This window comes from Amia ocellicauda, chromosome 5, assembly GCF_036373705.1.
Source record: "Amia ocellicauda isolate fAmiCal2 chromosome 5, fAmiCal2.hap1, whole genome shotgun sequence".
Taxonomy (NCBI): Eukaryota; Metazoa; Chordata; class Actinopteri; order Amiiformes; family Amiidae; genus Amia; species Amia ocellicauda.
In genome coordinates this window covers 44341922-44363770 of record NC_089854.1, presented here as the reverse complement: position 1 = coordinate 44363770, position 21849 = coordinate 44341922, and the positions used below count along the sequence as shown (strand labels likewise).

The 21849-nt window shown below is 40.5% G+C and overlaps 2 protein-coding genes across 6 annotated transcripts; one reads left to right on the top strand and one right to left on the bottom strand.

Annotated features, from left to right (window-relative positions):
• The first annotated feature begins 500 nt into the window (after nt 1-500).
• ints13 (integrator complex subunit 13) lies at nt 501-16154 on the top strand. 5 transcript variants are annotated; one of them, XM_066705385.1, is made up of 19 exons: nt 501-819; nt 2338-2404; nt 2507-2731; nt 3781-3855; nt 4235-4437; nt 5865-5945; nt 6133-6223; nt 6351-6479; nt 6663-6686; nt 10472-10556; nt 11029-11121; nt 11303-11392; nt 13151-13329; nt 13484-13654; nt 14080-14234; nt 14463-14693; nt 15258-15397; nt 15519-15654; nt 15775-16154. In XM_066705385.1, exons 3-19 carry the CDS (start codon nt 2507-2509, stop codon nt 15809-15811), a joined length of 2145 nt encoding a protein of 714 aa, XP_066561482.1. In that variant the 5' UTR covers nt 501-819; nt 2338-2404; the 3' UTR covers nt 15812-16154. The 5 variants fall into 5 exon arrangements, with proteins under 5 accessions (XP_066561482.1, XP_066561483.1, XP_066561480.1 ...); XM_066705386.1 differs by lacking the exon at nt 2338-2404; XM_066705383.1 differs by lacking the exon at nt 2338-2404 and having other exon boundaries at nt 502-819; nt 2483-2731.
• An 86-nt stretch (nt 16155-16240) lies between these two features.
• LOC136749045 (uncharacterized) lies at nt 16241-21335 on the bottom strand. Its single transcript, XM_066702984.1, has 3 exons — nt 19946-21335; nt 17808-19526; nt 16241-17535 (listed from the first exon to the last, which is right to left on the bottom strand). Exons 1-3 carry the CDS (start codon nt 21333-21335, stop codon nt 16331-16333), a joined length of 4314 nt encoding a protein of 1437 aa, XP_066559081.1. The 3' UTR covers nt 16241-16330.
• Nucleotides 21336-21849: the final 514 nt, after the last annotated feature.

The window sequence follows — 21849 nt, the reverse complement described above, 5'->3', positions numbered from 1 at the left end:
GTTTTGGTTATAATATCAAAGCTTATACATTAATGAATATAATAACAATTTATAGCTTAGATGATTAATAGTACTCCACAACAGTAAACATACATAAATACATGGACATAAATCTGAAGTAATGTCGTTTGTACATGCATAACTGCGTTATTTTGACTACTTATTTAAAGATTGGTATATCCTAAAATTATATATGTAATATGTACAACTACAAAAAAAAAGCAGTTTAATTTTTCATATAAAAAGTTGATGTAGGGGTGAGTGGTGAACATTTGCTGGTGGTTTAGTTCATATTAATGACTTTATGAGCATTGTTTATTATATAAGGCATGCTTTTTTTCCTCTCTCTAACACAAAAATAACTGTATGCGAACACCACCTGCAACCAAAAAAAAAAAGGCCCACACATTTTCTGCTTTGTGTTGCTGAGATCCTAAGAGGAGTCGTTCCTGTACCGTCCGGCTTCTAGCACTACAGAGGAGGAACCATTTACAAACAACAGTGTACCTCCCGAGCCGTAATCGGGGACGGACCAGAATGCTGTCTGGGGATGTTTTCCCCTGAGTTAAGATGCAATAAAACATGATTAAAATATATTCTTAATCCGACAGAATATTAAAATTACAGCATAGTTTCGTGGAATCATATGTCTGAAAATGACACTCGCAAGAAAAACTGGCTAAAAAGGAGAGAAATACTGCTGATGGTTGTCCTGGACTGGAGCTTCTCTGATGATGATAAATATTCTGTTCGTTTCCTAACACATCGGTCGTTTTTAAACCCAGACGTGTTGGTCTTTGGATTTGGTCGATCGATAAGGTAAAGTGAGTGTCTGTGCTTCTTTTGCGCCTTTCGTTTCCAATGCATAGTTTAACGTGATGCATTAAAATTTGATTGATCTGGGTAACTTAATATGGCGATCAACGTGAATTAAGCTTTGTGTTCAGTTTCCCCTTCCACCTTTACGGGAACACAATATTTGAGACACGTTTCGTGTTGTGTTGCAGGTTCAACCTAGAAAAAATAAAAGGATAATAAGGACGAATGAGTTTCTGTTTTAAAGACCAATACCAAACATAAATATAGTAATTTGAAGATTGTGTAACATCCAAATGTGCGCGTCATTGGGCAAGTGACAAGAATTGAATGGGTTGTTAATTACAATTACAGGTCAGTTTAGGAACACGACTTTTTCCATCACACATTCAAATCAGCTGATACGAGTAGCGCTATTCCTTTTACAACTGAAATAACACTACAGCGGAAATAGTCTCCAAAATTAATTAATCTACATAATTAATTCAACCTGTAAATACTAGCCAAAGAAAGAGAAGATGCCCAAAGCGTCAACATATCCATTACAGTTGATTTCTAATCCAACACCAAATTGGGATTAATCAACAGAGCTCCAAGAAGCATCTAAAGAGCAACATGAAAGCAAGAACAAAACTGATTAAAAAAAAAAGAAAAAAAAAGTGATTGCATGTTTAATTTGTCAGGTTTTGACAAAATGCTTGTTACACATCACATATACACAATTGTGAAGAAACCCATGATTACAACCACAGTGGCTCCTCCTAAGTGTAAGAATAGGAAAGTTATAACAATACAGGAATACTGTATTTATAAATAATAACAATACATGATAAACATTAAAATGTATTTCAGAGTTGTAATTCAAGATTACTGCTGCAACAGAGGTATTTATGTTTGTAATGATGAAGTTAAAATAATAAAATAATCAGTCATGGCTCCCGATGTGCATTACCTCATATGGGATGCGCACTTAAAGTGATATTAATTTAATTTAATGTCTTCAACTTCTAAATACTTAAATGCATATCTATTAGGATGCTGTGTTTTTGCATGCATAATTGTTGCCTCCAAGTTATTTTAAGCAAAGTTATACTTCTTTCCTTTCAAATAAAATGCTGCAATAAAATAATATACTAATTTGGCCTAATTCAGGTGAAATATACTGTTCCTCACACTATTAAGATGGATTCTGTTATTAAAACATTTTCACACCAGAAAAAAAAATAGCCTGGCCAAAGCAGTTAATTTGTGGTAAGGTTATACTTGGTTTTAAGCTAGTTATAGTGGTAAGATACAAAGGCTCAGACCAAATAACAAAACTTTCACCCACCTGATTGCAAATTGCAATTCCAATATTCGGTGGCAGTTTCTAGTTTGACAGAGGGTTCTTCCCTTCTAAGGGCCAAACTGTGTTTTTAAATCATAGTAGAGTTGAAATTCTGCTATGGTATGGAAAATTGGGATGTATTAACAGGTATTATTTTCAAAGTCAAACTCGAGTTGATTTATCTTCCCAAAAAGTGCAGCAAGATTTCCAACAGGAAGTAGCAGAATTTGCACCAGGAAAGGATGATATGAAAGTAATAAAGTAAGTTAATCATTTGTATATTGTATATTTATGTACCACCCATGCATGTTTTTTTTTCTTTCTTTCTTTTCCTAAAAGACTTACTGTTTTATTTTGCTGAAGATGAAGACTTTTTCGGCATCTCACAAGACTGTGTTTGTGGTGGACCACTGCCCCTATATGGCCGAGTCATGCAGGCAGCAGGTGGAGTTCGACATGCTGACAAAGAACCGTTCACAGGGCATTATCCCCTTGGCCCCTGTCTCCAAATCCCTGTGGACCTGCGCGGTGGAGTGCTCTCTGGAATACTGCAGAATACTGTTCGATATCTACCCCACCAAGAAACTGGTAAGGTGGCAAGTGCCTATCAGGGGTATTATATTTATATTATATTATTATTATATATTGTTTTTGGTATTATAATATAGCAAAAGTACTTTTGAAAGGATACAAAGTGATTCTGCAATACGTTATTTGTATTATTATTATTATTATTATTATTATTATTATTATTTATTTCTTAGTAGTGCAATACAGTTAATACAAGTGCATACGAAAATATACAGTACTACATCCTAGATTTGTGAGCTCATAATTGCAGACAAGATGTGAAGTCATGGGAAGGGGACATTGGGGCAAACAATGTAAACAACATAAGTACTAGCAATGTGAATGTGATAATGAAACATAAAGTTCTCTCATTGTTTTCAGTATGCTTCTATAGTCTGTTATGTGATTTAATTCCTTGTCAGGAATGTAAAATATTTACCCACTGATTTATTTATCAACTTTAATGAGTGGTGACATTATGATATATATCCTAGTTGTATTAAAATAAGAAACAATAGTCAGCACTACAACAGTGTTCCACACTACAGGCATGGGCTCACGGGGGACTCATGACATAAAACAAAAAAGAAATCGCTAAAAGCAGGAAGGGTTTTAGAATTTGCCCACAAAGGGTTGGGGCAGAAGGCTCTCCTACTACATAAGTACAGAAATGGCAACATTTAAAAATAAGGCACACATAAATTAAAAAGGTATAGACAGCCTTTCATTTCCAAGTTGATTTCACTCTGCTTGTAAAACAGTTAATTCATGAACAAAACATAATACAGCATTGGCATGTATATGGACAATAGAAACAATAAATGAATGCAATATAATAAAACCAGTTATCCTCCCCACATTGTATTTGTATACCTTTTTACATGCTTGATTAGAAATGTTTGGCCTTTTGAAATTGCTTAGCCTGCTTATGCCTAGAGCCCTCTCTGGAACTGAATATGTCTGATTTGTGATTTACAAAGCCATACATGTTGCTGAATTCTGGTAAGTGATCAATAATACTTTTTGTCACTTCTTTTTAACCTGTGTGCTGGCCTGTTTTATCCCAGGTGAATTACATTGTAAGTGACTCAGAGTTCCATATTCTGAACACCTGGAACCAGGAAGACCAGAATATACATGAGGTGAGTTTGCTGCAGCTTCTACTCTGCATTCCGGTTGCTGTATACAGAGCTGCAGAATCAATATTATTTCATGGCTGTTGTAACTAGGTACCATAGTAACTTGGTGAGATCTGGTTCCTCAGATTTTTTTTTTCTTGACAGTGGTGACTAGGATAGAGTCCAGTATGAGTGATTTTATTTCAATGACATATTTTCAACTGCTTTGTTGATTTGCATAATATTGTACCACTCTGGTTTCGAAGTCGCAAAAGTTTTATGGAAATGTATGTATTCCACTAAAGAAGTTAAAAATGAAAAGTGCATAAGTGTCCTAAACTTCATACTTACAATTTGCTTAGAAATCTAATTGAATTTTTTTCTCTGCTTTTTGTTGTTGAAGCTCATGTCAGCGCTGGCAGCTGTGGGGCCACCTAACCCCCGTGAGGACCCCGAGTGCTGCAGTATTCTGCACGGCCTGGTGCTAGCAGTAGAGGCACTGTGTAAGATCACAGAGTACCAGCACGAGGCTCGCACGTCCATGATGGACATGGCCGAGAGAGTCTGCAACCGCGGCCGGATCATCTGCATCACTAATGCTAAGAGGTACTGACCCTACATAGCCATCCATAATTTGATTGCAATTTTTAACTAATGCAAGCAATGCTTCACCAACACCATCACTTTTATTTTTATTAATAATTTCCACAATTTAGCGATTTGTTTATTTATTATGGATTTTCTTTTTCCTCAATGTATTATCAAGTTCTATGTCCCAAACTCCCATATAACAAAATTGAATTTATTGCAGTCATGGCTGACAATAGTGGATATCCAGATCCATCTCAGGGTTGTATGTTTTCGCAACCTCAGGATTTGGATACCTCACTTTGCACAACCCTGATATGCATGGATTCAATATAGCACAGATTTACAACATTAATTATCTATTTAAAAATCAATAAAATATAACAAAACGGAAAAGCAACACTCACCTTGCCGAGATAGATGGCATAGCTGTTTAAAAAATATTCAGTAATTTAAAATTATTACAAATTATTACACAGTCAAAATTCAAATGAAGCACAGTCTCATTAACAGCAGCAACTTAACTGTTACTGTTTATCACAAATAGGTCTAGAAAATTTAAATTGTATTGTGTATAGGAAACATGGGTGTGGCTTTTCAGTCATGAGGAAATGCTTATGGGATTAGTGTTGTAAACACAAGCAGTGCTACAGGGTGTAAACAAATATAGTAAAATGAGAGAGCTTGCATGGAAACGGATATCTTTGTTTTGAATTTGTGGTCTCTGTGCTACCTGCATAACATCCCTAATATCACAATTTGGGGAAAAATAGAAAATCATCCAAAACTTACCCTGTTATCTTGTTGATGCCTCTTTATCATTTACATATTGACAATAAATGATGGTTCAAAAAGGCCTATTGCTCTAATGAAACTACACACGCACATACATATATAATACATAATGACACCATAGTATTTTGTAAACAAGCATACAGCTACTACTGTACTACTGCGGCATAGTGGCAGGGACTTGTATCTTGGCCCTGCTGCTTTAATGGTGGTTACTGAACATTATTTACTTAAGAATGGCCTGTAGCAACTGGTATTTACAATTGATTAATCTAAATAAGAGATCAGTATCAGTTAAGTAGAAAGATTCCACAAAAAATGTATTGCCTGCATGCTTAGATAACTCACTACAAATCCGATAGCAATGCTGGTTACAGTATTTATTCAGCACTGTTTTGATCTAACCATTAATAACATCCCCATGAAGGGATGGCACCTCTCCTCCAATTCATAGAGAGCAGCTCTCCACATTGCTTTATTTTATTAAATAAATAAAACATGGCTCTTCTACTTCTTTGTAAAACATACATCTTATCAAAAAAGCAATGTATAGTGTTTATATTGCTTTTTGTTTTATGTAATATTGCCTGTATTGCTAAACTGTATTGTCAGTTCCCTGGGTTTAACATCTCTGTCCTGTGCTCTTTTCCCAGTGACACCCATGTGCGAATGCTGGAGGACTGTGTACAGGAGACGATACAAGAGCAAAACAAACTGGCCGCGGGGTCAGATAGGTGAGTACGCAGCGCAGCATCAAGCAAGACCCACTTCCTGTAGCCAACTTCCTGTAACAGGGTGGAGAATGTCGAAAAATGGATTGAAAGTAAATGTCTAAGAACCTATGATCCATACATCAATTAGTTTTGTGCATATGTATATATATATTCAAAATTCAAATGTGTTAATTTCCTCTTTGAAAAGGTTGATGCAGATCCAGCAGTGTGAGCTGGTCCTGATTCACACCTATCCCTCAGGGGACGACACTCTGGTCTCCGATCGTCCCAGGAAAGAGGTATGAGTTTCGGTCAGCCATTCAGAACGAGGAACAGGAAAATGATTAACACATTGCTAACGGTTGTGGGTGATGATTTCATGGGACTCATTAATCCATACGTAATTAGTACTTTCTGTTGTTGCAGATTTCTCCCGTGTTGACCAGCGAAGTGCACAGTGTGCGCGCAGGACGGCACCTGGCCTCCAAGTTGAACATCCTGGTACAGCAGCACTTTGACCTGGCCTCCACCACCATCACCAACATCCCCATGAAGGTAAGGCTCCTCTCCTCTCCATCCCACAGTGCTGCTCTCCTCTCTGTATTGCTTTTCTTGATTTCAGCCTTTCAGTTTATTTTTTGGGGTATTTGTTTTGTAAAGCATACATCATATAGTCAAAAATAAATATATAATGTTTATATTGCTTTTCTTTTCATATCATATTTTCTGTTTTGCTAGCCCACATTCAATGTCTGTGACCAGGTTAGTACATTTTACATACAAGAAGGATCACAGAACAAAAGGCTATATTGTTGTAAACTCCTCCAAGCCCTCTAATGTTAAACAATAATATAGCTTTTGAAATGTGGTTGATGTCTTTTCCCTTTACCTGCTCCAGTAGCTTCTCTGACTTTGTCTGTGATCCTTTGTACTGTGTTCATTAGTGATTGGTGACCACTTCTCTAGTTTTAGTGCCAGAACACCTATTATTCAACCTTCCTGTACATCTCCCCTTTATCTACTCTTAGTCCCAACTGCCAGTTGTGTCCATGACTGTGTTTTTTCCCCTTCTCCCATCAGCTAGACTCCTTTCTAGGATGGGATCAAATAATTGAACTTGATTCTAGTTACACACAGAAATATTGGTTATCCTTGCTAATGGTGATAATGTACAGCACATAATTGGTTCCCAAAATATAATTATAAAGTGCTGCAGTATACTGTAGGTTTTACAGGTGATACAATGCACATTCTCTTCCAGTAGGACCCTGGATTTGCTTTGAAATGATCAATTATACATTTGCTGACATGGAATTTTCTCTCCTGTATATTTTGGTAAGCTAATGGCTAACCCAGTTTTTGCCTGATTTGTTTCGCCCAAAAAACAAAAACAAAAAGTAGCCTGGCTAAACAGGACTCCTCACTCAGATTGGCTCATGAACTGAGGCACAAAATGTCCCCATGTGATTTTTGGTGGGAATGAAATCTTAAGTGAAATGAAAAAGTGAAATCCACTGGGATTGTATTGGAAGAACTATTGCATTTGTAAGAACACCTTAATTGATGGGAAACAAAAAGGTGAGAATGATGTCTGCATCTTTCACACAGAAACTTTTAAGTTGCTGTCATCTGGTAAAATGTTACGTCTAATAAATTAGTCAGTCTCTTTAAAGATTACAGCCTGGGGATGAAAAAGAGGTTGTCACCAGAAGCAGTGTCTAGATCCTCAGGGTTAGTTAAAACTAAGATAACAGATAATTACAGCATTTCATGAATTGGTGATGGGGGAGGGAGCTTAAACTCTTCCAGTGTTTGTTTAAATTCCTATATATTATATTAGATATGATTGAATATCTGAGAGAGAAATCCTCACAAGTGTTGCATTTAAATGAAATATGTCCATTCAGTTTTCTGCATGAGTAATGGTCATGAATGTTGTTACGTTTGAGCTGAAACAAAGTTTGTAAAATCCCAGTTTTCTCTGACTATCCTCCTTCTTGTCCCAAGTAGATCTCAGATTTAGTTTCCCCATATTTGGACTTTATTTAATTATAATATACAAATCTCTTCAAATTCTTGTAAGATACTCAAAGTTCTAAAATCACTGGTGATTTAAATGAAAGCGATATGTCCCTTTAATTGTAACTGAGTCTCGTTTTGTGTTTGCTGAGCTTCTGTGTTGGTATGTTACCTTTCTGTTTCTTCTTTTCTAGTAATGTGCATTGTTTTTCTGTTGGATTTTTTATTTTTTTTGCAATGATTAAAGGGCATGTCACCATAGACTGGTAAACTCCCTTGTCCCTTCTGAAAATAATTTTGCCCTCCAAACTCAGTACAGTACTGTATGCACAGGCAGCTTTGGAAAAATGACATGCTTCACATGTTTTATCTCCACATAACCTTAAGACCAATTAACATTTCAACTACTCGAGATGAATATCTAACATAGATCCATGTGAATTAGGTTTTGCACAGATTTGTGTCATTGTAAATGTAAAGTGAAAGAAAAACATCAACATATCTTTGTGTTTAATGCTACAATTGATGACACCCTAAATTCACTACAAAATTCAGTACTTTTCTGGATCTAATATCATTGTACAATACATTTTTGAAATTAATGCACAAATAAACTTGCCACTGCTCCATACTGATTTGTTGAGACGTCTCTGTGATGACGCATCCTAGTTGGTATTTAAACCTCACATTTACCCTAATTAATTTTCTCAAACTTGATATCTCTTCAAATTCCATCCATGGCAACTGATGCTACATTGTCAGTAACCCAAGGAGATGAAGTCTGCCTTAGCTACAGGGTGTATTACTTTTTCTTTGTAATTTGTAAGCTTTAACATCTCGCATCCACTTGAAAGTTATTGGCAATCTAACGTCAGTCCATTCAGGTCCAAATGCAGCGTGCGAATGTGGACACACCATTAAAATAAATGGACTAGCCTTGAGTTTTTGCAGGCTTGTATGAGTGTGGTGGTAATTTACTTCATTTTAAAGCCCTTCAGTATATAATGTAACACCCACCCGCCTGCTCTCCTCTCCTGAATGGAATCCTTTATAATGTTCTGCTGCTGGTTACTGTTGCACGTTCTATTATCTCAGTTCCATGGGATTGCTGGCAGCTGCGCTAGCTATTCCAGAAAGATTCAGTCTCCCAAAATACTTCTTGTTGCTGACTGCTGTATCGCCATAGCTAGCCAACTTAAACTTGAACTTGAACATGTCCAAAATAAAATAAAAATCACCATAGACTGTCAGGTGGTCCAAGATAAATGGAAAAATAGGCGTTTCTTTGTGGAGGTCTGGTCACTTTTACTCAGAAACTGGCCCCTGATGTTGACGTATTGGTTAGGGCCACATGACGTCAGATGTCAGGAAGCAGCAAGTAAGAAGATGTGTGAGTAGATACATTTCCTTGGGTAATTTTCCTGAGCAGATAAACCTGCAATTAAGTTTGATTGCTGGGCAAGTAGGCTACTATGCTGTATTATAGGCTACTTTGCATAATATGCATAGGCTACTCTACTTTGAATAATGTAATTAAAAAGAAACAACAAAAAAGACAGTAGCTAATATGCAGGGATAATTATCATTTATTATGAGACATGTTAGAGTTTGATGACTGCAAACAGGCCCTGGTATTAATCGGTAATAGTCTCTAATAAAAATCAGACGCACAGAAGTGCTCAATTTTCATTTCTTCCATTATAGTTATATTGCCATAGCCTATTTCTTTGTACTTTACAACCTAATTTCTTATTTTATTAAATCTTAAAACGTGTCTCAGCATATTGGCTTTCGTCAGCTCTGCACTGAACTGAAAACTACCCGCCATTACTGTGCAGCAGCATCTGGGAATGTTGTCAGATCTGAAGAGAAAAAAATGGTGCTCTGCAGCAGACATCCCCAGGGCATGCAATTAAATAGCAGGAAAATGCAAGTGTTTGTTGACAGCGTCTTGCGGTGATTAATGTAATGATAAACGGCTCTCAAGAGGAGACAGCTGTCTTCTCATAGTTTTTTCTATAGCTGGAGAAACATCGAACATCTTCTGTGTTCTGACTGAAGAGGCATCCTTGTACTGCAAACAATCTGAGGCATGCTGAAATTATCAGGCAACACTGCTTTAGTGATTTGTGCAGAACAATGACAGACAAAAAGAGCCTGCCTTTTCAATTGATAAGTGAGGCCATTGATCAAAGTGAACAAAACCACAAATACACTACATTAAAATGTATTACAATTTGTGTGAAGGTATTAGTGAATTAAGTCTGAGCAAATCCCTGTGTGTACAGTATGTAACTGTTCTTAACTCATATGGAAGGCTAGATGATTCATTACGGATAGTCAGAAAAACAACTTTGAAATGGGAAGATATTTCCTTACCTTAAAAAAAAAAAAAACTTTCTATATATATATATATATATATAAAAATGATTTAGCATTTTTTGAATTGGCACAGAATGCTAATGGGAGACAGTTCCTGGTATGCTAATGTGACAGATATTTCTCTTGCCTTTTCTTTTGATATAAAGGAAGAACAGCATGCAAACACATCTGCTAATTATGATGTTGAGTTACTTCACCACAAAGATGCACATTTGGAATTCATAAAGAGTGGTATGTAAGCAGTGGCTCGAACAGCCACTGTTGTTCTGTATTGATATGTCTTCTTTTTTTCCAGAGAGTGAATTCTGAAGATTTGATTTGTTTTTTTTAAGTTTAACTTTAATACCATGAGAACGAGACATCTGATGCATTGTATGTATTAGATTATGCCAAGGTTAGTAGTCTCTAGGCTAGTATTTGAACGACACTCCTACTCGTGCACACAAGGACACTGCCTGCAAATTTCTGATCACAATCGTCTATTAACGGCACACTTTAAATAGGAAATAGGAGTAGGAATTGGACAATCCGTTATAATCAATAACCTTGATTATGTACTGGCTCTCCACAACAGTGCCGAATCAGTAAAGACACTCACAGTGACGGATTGCATTAGCGTGTCAGCAAGAGATGAAAGCAAGTCTTTTCCATTCTATTTTGTGGGAATGAAAAGCATGACATGTCTCTCTGTTTGCTTCTGCAGGGGATTTGCACCCTCCAGGCAGCAACAGTCGAGACAGCAGTCTCAAAGAAACTGTGACCTTAAAGTGGTGTACCCCACGCACCAACAGCGTGGGTGAGTATGAATGTGGGAACACTAATATTTCCTCTGTGGGTACAATAGAATTCTAGTAATGCTAAAGGTCAGTAATAGCCTGCTTTGTGTTTTGTTGGAGGGGGTTGTTTACTTTCACAAGAAGTTAGTTTTAAAGTTACATATCTTTCCTGTTTGTGTCTGTATGTGTGTTTGTTTTTAGAGCTGCATTTTTGTACTGGGGCCTACCGGATTTCACCTGTGGATGTCAACAGCCGACCGTCCTCTTGTCTAACTAACTTTCTCTTGAATGGTGAGTGGTGAGGCTCATAAAGAACGATATCTTTAGGAAATGATGACTATACTGTCCTAAGTGAATGAATCATTAAACCAGCTTTTGTATATGGCATCAGTTGATGTAGACCAGGGGTAGTCAATTATTTTTTTTCAGGGTCCAGATTTCTTGGTTAAGGTATAGTCAAGGTCCAGACATGGGTGGGGTGTCACACCTTCAAACGACCCTTTCCAACACACACACACAATTCTGTGAATTAGTAATACACCCCATTGCTTATATTTAGTACATTCATTTGACCAAGTACAAAAATGTAACGTTTAAATAAATGTAAATATTAGTATTAAAACAGATTCAGACCACTTTTAATTTTAATTTGTTAAACATTATTGTAGGCATATAGATAAACATAATAGACACATTCAAGCATTTCGTGTCTTTAGCATTTTCCCCTTTGTCCTACTGTGCACTGCACAAAATTAATGTTGCAAAATGAGGGCGAAGATGATTGAGTAATTCAGGGCGGGGGTCCTCCCCCAGAAGATTTTGACAATTGGAGACCTGAAATGCACGATTCTGAGGCATTTCAGAGTCGAAAAAAATAGCTCAGGCAGATTTGGACTCAAACATATCTTTCCTTCACAACCACATATCAGCAGCGATAAATCACATATCAACCGACATTGTGCAGGCAAACTAGACGCGGTTTCTGGTGCTTGTCAATCACAGATCTATGTCAGTGGGTCTCTGAAACTGAAACTGGTGAGGATGCACAATTCTCAATTTGTGCGCTGCTAGAAATATGCGTCTTCAATGGAAATCAGCTGTTTCCGCCGCTTATGTAGGAGTTTCTAGGTGAATGCAAGCTATGGCACTGTGCACCCCCCGGTCGTGTGTATGCACTTTAATATTTTGGAGGCGAGGTTGAAATATGTCCAATCGATCCGCAGTTTAGCTGTTTATTTATAGAAATCAGGAAAACAAACCGAATACCTGCGTTTTTGACGAGTATAAAGTGACGCTCTTGCCCCAGTCCAGATCGTGTATAGAGATGCCCGAACTGGGTATCTGTGCGCTGTCAACTCACTAACTGGATCATTGGCTCTATGTAGGACATCCCATATTAATACGTCACATCCTATCGGCTAATAACCAGGGAGGGCTGCTACTAGGTTCCACACAATAACAGGCACTGAGTGCAACAAACCTCAATAACAATACATAAATAAATAAAATCATGATAATAAGTTCATTAACATTATTCTCGCGGTCCAGTCATAAGTGTCTGGCGGTCCGGATTTGGCCCGCAGTCCGTCTATTGACCACCCCTGATGTAGGCTATACAGTGCCATCTCCGGGATCCAAATAATTTCTCATAATAATCATTATATCTGCAAACTCACTTGCAAGAAAAGCCGCTGTGGAAGGGAATGATGGCTAGACAAGCATTCTGTTGCCACAGCAAAGACTAGTCACACAGTTATCATGCTGTAAAGTGTTGAGAACTTCGATGAATTCTGAAAAGGATTTCAGTAGGTAATGTAGGTATGGCCGTGAATAAAAAACCTTATCTTTGCATGTCAGCAAGCAGGATGCGCCTGTTCGGGCAAAAAACAACATGTTTTTTGTACAAGGGCTAAAAAACACTGCATAACTGAATACCACGTCTTCCCCTTGAGGCCAAGATGTCCTCCTTGCATTTCTTCATTTTCCATGTTGCTCTTCGGCGTTCCTTGGTGACCCAACTGGTGTGTGTGTTTTGTTTTTCCGCTGCAGGTCGGTCAGTGCTATTGGAGCAGCCGCGCAAGTCTGGCTCCAAAGTGATCAGTCACATGCTGAGCAGTCACGGGGGCGAGATCTTCCTCCATGTCCTGAGCAGCACCCGCTCCACTCTGGAGGACCCCCCCTCCATCAGCGAGGGCTGTGGGGGCCGGGTCACAGACTACAGGATCACCGTGAGTGCCCATACCACCCATCTCCTCTTCCCCTTCCTCTCACTGTTTTGCCTTTACCGTCCGTCTCTTGTCACCACCCACTGACTGACGCTTCTGTAGAGTCAACAGTTGACGGGTGTCTGAGCCCCGCCTCCTTCCCCCCTTCTGTATGTAGGACTTCGGAGAATTCATGAGGGAGAACCGCTTGACCCCTTTCCCCGAAACCGCCGAAAGTGCAGATGTGCTTGAGGGACTGCCCATTGAGAGGGCCAAAAACCAGCTGGAGAGGCACACACGCTACTGGCCTATGATCATCTCTCAGACCACGATCTTTAACATGCAGGCTGTAAGTGTCTCTGTCATCTCCACCTTCATAATTATTTTTCTGTTCTTTTTTTCACCACCTGTTACATTTTTTCTTTAGAGATCTTATTTAAATACTTAACCCACTTATGCCTTCTTTACAGCACTTAACAGAATGATTGGATAATCTATTTCCTGAATTGGTTTCCTTGACATACTTTGCATTCTTCATTTTGACCTTTTGCAAATAAAAATAAAAAGTGGATCGACTTGGATAGCCACTTATTGTTCCTATTTAAAATTTCTTATTTTTAAATAGGTTCCCTTAACTGTGGTTAATTAAAAATGACTGTTTAATTCTGTTTTGGAGTGGATTTGTATCGTGTGTCTTCCAATGCTGCCTACAGCTGTTCTCAAAATAGCAAATGTTTGTCTGGGACATGTCTCCGACTGACCGTCTCTTCTCAGGTGGTGCCCTTGGCTAATTTGATAGTAAAGGAGAGTTTGACAGAGGAAGACGTGCTTACTTGTCAAAAGACCATTTACAATTTGGTGGACATGGAGAGGAAGAATGACCCCCTTCCCATCTCAACCGTGGGCACGAGAGGAAAGGGACCCAAAAGGTTAATATTTAATGACACACCAACGTTGGCTAATTCATTCAGGAACTTGTTTGTTTATCTATTGTTGTATTTGATTTTGCTCATGTGGTGGGAACTCTGCCAGAGAGATTTGTATGATGTTATGCAGATAGTATTATGTAATGCTTCAGATGTCAGTGGGTTCTTGCTGTGGTGACCCTCTTTCGTGCTGACTGCTTGCGTCTCTGCCCTGTGTGTTCTGTGGATCAGAGACGAGCAGTACCGCATCATGTGGAACGAGCTGGAGACACTTGTGAGGACCCACGTGGGCAGCACGGACCGCCACCAGCGCGTCCTGGAGTGCATCGTTGCTTGTCGCAGCAAACCCCCCGAGGAAGAGGAGCGCAAGAAGCGAGGGAGGAAGAGGGAGGATAAGGAGGACAAATCCGAAAAGAACGGAAAGGACCTGGAGGCCGAGAAGAGCTGGCAAGAATCTGAAAGGTAAGCGAATCCACATTGGCTCTCATTTCACCGTGCTGTATTGCTGTTTGTTCATCTGACTGATGGCTTTATCCAAGGTGACTAACAAGGTTTAACGCAATCCTTTTTTATATTTAAAACAAATGCATACACCGCACCGTCATTGGGTCATTAATCAATCCTGCTTCATTTAACTGATTGATTGGTGTACCAGAAGGCATTTTTAAATGTGCCATTCAGAAGCCAGTCTCATGTTCCTTAGGGTTTATCCAGTTATCCCAAAATAGTGATTTTATCGAATCCTTTCAGAAGGCGTTCTCAGAACACATTTCTCAGTTGGGCCTCTAGGTGCAGCCAATCAAATTCTGTGGTCGCTGTTTTCCTAAGATAAAGGATAAAGGGTCAGGGAAAAGGTCAGTAAGATGAGGTTTAGTGTGGGACTATTTCTGTTGCCTAAATATCATGCTGGAAGCACCTTTTTGAGAACTTCCTGAAGAAAGAGGGATTTTCAGCAATGACTGCAATACTCTGAGCTGCGAGGTATGGGTTAAAGTGAAGTGGTGCGATTCTTGTTCCCTGTTCCAGGTTAAAAGGGGTGCAGGACCGTGAGAAGGAGGAGCTGGCCGAAGCAGAAGTCATCAAGGACTCCCCCGACTCTCCTGAGCCACTCAACAAAAAACCCCGTCTGGTGGTGGAGGAAATCCAGCCAGTCGAAAAAGCCAAAGGTATTGAGTCATGAAACAGATCCAAATCTCTGCACATTGGATTCTGCATTCTTTGCCAGATTGATCAGGGAACTTGTACAGCAAAGACAGTTGTATTAACTCTGGGTCATTCTGATTATAGGTCCTGTCTCTTTGCTAACAATGTGGACCAACAGGATAAATGCTGCCAATTCCAGGAAGCACCAAGAGTTTGCTGGACGATTAAGCTCTGTAAACAACAAAGCTGAATTATACCAACATCTCAAAGAAGAAAATGGGTTGGTACTTTTCCTGAAACGGTTGTTTATCAGAAAATAAATCTTTTCACAAGTTTCATATTTGGGAAGTCTGTTTCAATTGCTCTGCCTACCCATTTTGTATTTCCTTTGTTGTTACAGGATGGACACACACGAAAATGGGAAATCCTCGAGATAGTGACTTGTTACACGAGGAACACAGGATTAACTTTTATTATCCAAGACTCGCTACTTGAAACAGCCATCATACAGTTACACAGGACACAATTTTTAACCGAAATGACAATAATCCATTCACAGAGCCGGACTGGACTCCTCTCTCCCATCGCTTTTTAATGTTTATAGACTATATACAGATACGAGTTGTACCGTCTCCATCAAATTAAATCTTTGGCTTTTGTTTTCGATTTCAGAAAGACCCTTTTTTCCATGTCTTTCTTTTTACATAAAGTGTGTTTATAAAAATGCTTTTGGAGGTTTTTGACACAAAAGAAGAAAAAATTAAATAAACAATGTCAGTGGTTCCTTTGTTCCTGTTCATTTATCTCTTTACTATGCAGCACAATACAAGCCTCTCATATATCCCCTTACCTGGCAGTGGGCTGAGAGTACACAATGCTCTTTAATTTTTGCATTTTTAGTCTGGTCATGTAGGCTGATTTTACTTTATATAAAACTATGGTAATAGTGTTGACAATTACACTTTGTCTGTGTTCTTCCTCGGTGGGAATGGGCTTTTGGAAACAGAGTCGAAAACGTAGGGAGGTGGAAGCTGATACCTTGGAGGGGAATGAGAAGGCACCCCAAGTCTCTCATGAGGTCTTTTGTGCTTAATGTTTGTGTGAATCAAGTTTATTCCATGATGCCGTTCCTGGAGTGAGTGAGCCAGGGTCACCCACAGCCGTGGAGGTGGTGGGGGGATATCCCGAGGAAACACAGGTGGCTTTCTGGGCTTTAAGATGTCTAATTCGAGATGGCAGCTGGAGCAGGGCGGTCTGTCCGAAGGCCTCAGCGAAGGCGATGCTGAAGGTAAAATTCGGTCACATCTTTTGCATGACCGGGCGATGGCTATCAGCAGGACCACTAGTAGAAACAAACAAAGCATAACGAGCAAAGTAATTAAAACGGGGACTGTCCAGTGATACGTGTCTGATTGGGGAGTGGAGGCAGTGGTGTTGGCATAGTCCAGGTCAGTGGGCGACAAGCAGACCCCTCCGTACGTCATGTTTCCTACTCCGATGATCCTGAATTCTGGGAGCATGGCTTCTTGAAAGGCTGGGTTCACCCCGCCCGCTTCGGTTCTCATTTCAGACAGCACTCCCTGGATCTTGTGCTTGGGGCACCGGCTCAGAGATTTGGCGGTGGCAGTGGTGGCGAGGCACAGAGAGAAATTGTGCCACGTTAGCACTGTGGACCCTGACTTGAGGCCGGACAGGGAAATGTGACTGCTGCTGCTGTCGTTGAGATATTTGGCCATTCTGTCTAAGAACATCTCGATCCTCCGTCTGTCTCGCATGAAGGAGTGCAGGCTGTTCTTGGTGCTGAGGGTGTAGCTGTGGCAGGGCTGAGACAGTGGACGTCGTAGCTCTATGGTGAAGAGGAGCTGAGTGGAAAGGCCCCCTCTGTCTCTGGCCTTGAGGATGAGCTCCAGTGGGGAGTACTGCATGTCAGAGTCCAACGGGTACCCAGACAGAAGTCTCAGTGTTTGGTCCAGCCTGACCCAGGACTCGGGTCCCAAGGGAGACGCATCTGCTGGTACCATGTCCAAGGTAAGGTTGTCTGTGCCCCCGTCTTCTGGATCTGAGAAAGTGTCTGACGGGATGCTGTACTTAAACAGGAACCCCACTGTGGCAACCAGAGCCTCGATAGGATGAAGAACAGAGGGGGAGAGGTTTGGAGCACCTGTGGAATGATCCAGAAGATTTGTATATTTGGGAAATATTATTCACAGCCAAAATATTACAATAAATCAAACTGAAGATAGAATAAAAATCTGATTCTCAATGTTTTTATGCCAGGAAATAGCTAGCTTTAGGTGTGTATTTTTAAGTGATAAGTTGGTAATATGCAATACTAGCCAGGAATACATTGTAAATGTAATAATATTGCACAAACATAAAATTGACATGCTTGGTAAACAAATTGTGACATTAAGGTTCTTATCAGGAATTTACCTGTGTATCTTGGTGTTGGATAGGGCGATTGAAACACAGCTGAACTGAAACTTCCTGCCAACTTTCCCCCGACTGTTGCACCTGAGATGGGAAGAAATGGACTGGAAGTGGACATTAGAGTAGGCCGGATGGTCAGAAAGTAAAATGAACTGCTGAAGGTAGGAGGACTAACATGTTCTACCTGGTAAAGTAAAGTGCTGAATACATTCAGATGTGACATGTCCGGAGCAGCAGAATTAACAGAGTGTGGTGAGAATAACAATATTGGAAAGTAACTTGTATAGAGGGTTGTGGGTTGAGCAGAGACTGGTAATTCAGGGGAGAACATAGCAGTGTTCACCATAGTGCTCGGCCATACAAGTGTGTCTTTGTGACTTAAGCTAGATATTTGCTGCTCCTGGCCGGCACTGGAAGATCGCAATGAAGATGAATTGTTCTCTGATTCTGAGGATGTCAGAAAGGGAAAGGACAACATACTAGTGAATATTATTATTGTTGGACTTTCAGGCACTGAAGTGACTGATGTTAGAGTAGGATAAATTGTTAGGAGTTTGTCAGGAGAAACCAGAGAGGAATGCTCTGCCAATGGAAAATAATAACTTTGAGAATCCTCTGTATCTGATGATGATGACAGGGGGATGAGAAATCCGTGAGTGTTCACCAATTGTCCATGGGTGGATAGGAAATCCAGTTTTGTTGTATAAACCAAAGTTTCGGTTTGAGAGCCAAGTGAGTCAGAGGGATAAATCGATGCTGAGTAGCCTGTTTCTATGAGACTAAACCAATCTATTGGCATAGTGGTTGTAGTGCTAGGGGTCAGCTGCAGATGCTGTGATGGAGATATGGATGGTTCTAGATTCTGTTCCTGTGGTGAAGGCAATACAGTGTTAAAATCTCCGTGTAAAGTTTCCCCCAGTTCCTCAGAAGTCAGAGTTCTAGGAACGGGTGTCGGCACAGTGGCTGGTTGGTGTATATCATCTAAACCAGTAGTAAAGGAGTCTTGCATTAGTCTCAAGGTGGTGCTCAATGTAATTTCACTGTCAGAAATCCCTGTCTGGTTCTGGGAAAGACCAGGTTTTTCCAGAAATACTAATAAGGTCTCATACAAAGACATCAGCAGCGATGGCAGGGCTACTTCATCAAGCACTGAATGACTAAACTTAACTGAATCTTCCTGAAGTGAAGGTAATGTACCTGGGGGAGGTGACGTTGGAGTGAAATGTGACATTAAGGTGCCAATGGGGTTTGTATCAGTCTCTGGTGCCGATTTGCTAATACAAGGCCTGCCCTTTGTCTGCACAGTTAGGGAATCTGAGAGTTCTGAGAAAATTAGGTCACTGTAAGTTTTAGTGGATAGACTTAAGTATGGATGGAGGGCGGATGATTGTACATAGATTTTCCATGAGGGGAGCGCAGAGATTGTTTCAGAGTCTTGCAGCAGATTGGCGTGTAGAGTGTTTTCGGTCATTTCATCTGCGTTGAGCTCTGCTGAACTCCTTGGCGTCTGCCTCACGCTTGGAGTGATGGTTTCCAGTGTGTCTGTCAGTAGAGCTGTCGCACTACTGTGTCCAGACAACCTAGACCTGCTCAGAGAGCCTTCTAATTCTGTGATGGGAGGCAGCGAGCATGGAGACCGTGAAAGTGGGATTCGCTCACTGTGTGCAATGACTGAAGCCAGCCCTTCTTCCTGCAGGCAGACATGACTGGCAGGGTCCATACCTGCATGACATAACAAAAAGAAGAAACCGCAGAACATGATTTGAGACACAACAGCATTTATTAAGGCAGTGCTTCAATTTTTTTTGTATGTGTTCATAACACACCAATTGTCTTGTTTTCTGCTGATCAGTTACTTCCTGGTATGTCAAAACAAATGAATGCTTAACCTTAATTATGCACATTTGGGAATTATTCACAGTTTTAGTGAAGCCCTCTAGTTAAGCATTCATGAAATGGTCATTCATTCTGTCTGTGAAAACATCTGTTTTCCCTTCTTGTGATGTCTGGCTCGTGTGTCTGGCTGGATGCATTACATTACCATAGAACTAAAGAATATTGTTTCACTTGTAAGGAATGTGAATTAGGTTCTCATATCATATTGTACCATAAACCGTAAGTCTGGAAAAAAGCTCACTTACCCATTGCTTCCTGCTTGGACACGACTGATTTCACAGAGAGTGTGGTCATGCTCTTTAAAGGTAACACACTGTCAGGAGCCACTGTGGGTACAGCATGCCAAGTAAGTGCAGGAGATGAAGAAATGCTGAGAGAGTCAGTGAAATGAAGCTGAGTCGCAGGCATGCTGGGAACAGAACGTGAAATCGTCCACACTGTCGATAAAATACTGTCTAGCACAGACACGCTTATTTCATATGCTCCTGCAGGCTGACTTTGCAGCAGTTCCCTGGTTCCTGCGGCGAATGGTGTTAGGACTGTGGGTGCCATTGCAGACATAATGGGATCAGTCTCTGCTGCCATGTCTTTGGATTGGAGTGATATTTGAAAAGTGCTGGCCCTGCCCATTAGGGAGTGGTCTACGCTGCTCCAGTTGACCGCTGCTGGGCTTTGCAACTCTGACAGGCCCCTCTGCGTCCCACTTGAAAACAAATCCGGTGGTCCATGTGTGATTTTGAACGTTTTAGAATAGGACAATATAGTCTGATACACACTTGTCACATGCTGTGTGTCACTGACCCCCAAACTTAGATCCTGAGTGTCCAGAAAGGTTGAAGAAAGCAAAGCCGAATAAATACTCCGGGTATAATGAATCGAGGTCTTCACTTGGGGGAACTGAGAGAGTGAGGGGGATTTTTGGTTCTGGTCTAAGAGTACAACCGTGGCTGAGGTCACGAGCACAGCCCTCGATAAGACTACTGCTGACACCTCTAGTGGTTCTGTTGAAGAATCAGCAATTAAGCCAGTTGAAGAAAAGAGCATCTGAAAGCTTCCTGAAAACTCCCTAATTGGGATAACTGTGAACTGTGATTCCTCAGTGGACTGGTCTTCAGATGACTTTGGAATGGATTCAGTGGTGGCTAAAATCCCATCCCAGTCACTCCCTTTGTCACGCAAGCTTTCAGTGACTTGCACAGGTAAGGACGCCAGCCTGGACGGTGGGATTATTCCTGCGTAGTACAAACTGGGCAACTGTGTTGCAAATGTGGAGATGTAGGTCGGCGTTGCAAGTGTCATCATTGGGGTAGGAGTTTGAATGATTTGCCGACGTGCCCTATTCCTGCTCTTTGTAGATTCTACTCCCCTGCTGAAGACCCTCCAGCCAGTCAAGGGGACCCCCAGCATCTGGGAAAGGTGGCCTGATTGACTGCTGTACTGCAGAATGTGAACCAGTTCAGGTAACATATCAAAAGCCCCACAATCCACTGGCCAGGTCAGCTCGGCTCTGTCAGTGGCTTTCCCAGTGCCAGTGTGCTCCAACAGTAGGGTGCTTTTATCTAGCTGGAGTTGGGATGCATTTCGGAGGGAGAGCAGCTTGACGGAGAAGGGATCAAGATGGAGGTACTTCGCCATAGTGGAGACCAGGCGTAAACGCTCAGCAATGCCCAGGGAGAAGATGTCAACCTGCAAGATTATGGTGGCATATGTGGCTCTTTCATCAGCAGGGCATCTCGGACTGTTGATGCTGTTTAGGGAAGAACATTAATACATCAACCCCAGCACAAGATCTCACTCAAGAAAAATAAATCCTAACTGAGATCAAATTCATGAATTACTGTCTATGGTAATGTCCTAAAAAAGCACAAGCAAACAAATTCAATATTATAAAAAAATAAAAAATTACTTTCTTACGTATTTGTCTTTGGCCACTCATGCCCTTTCATTGTGTTAGTGTTGAGACTGGCAGGCCCATTGCCTACATATAGATGGAAATGTGTCATTGAAAGTGCTTGCTGGTGGCAGAAACCCACTGCCGTCACTCCAATGGTGTATTCTGCACTCTCCTCACTGACTGCCAGGCCCTGTAGGCTGTGAGTTTGATGATTGTAGTCTAGCCAGTGTGGTAAAATATTGCTGGTTCCTGCTA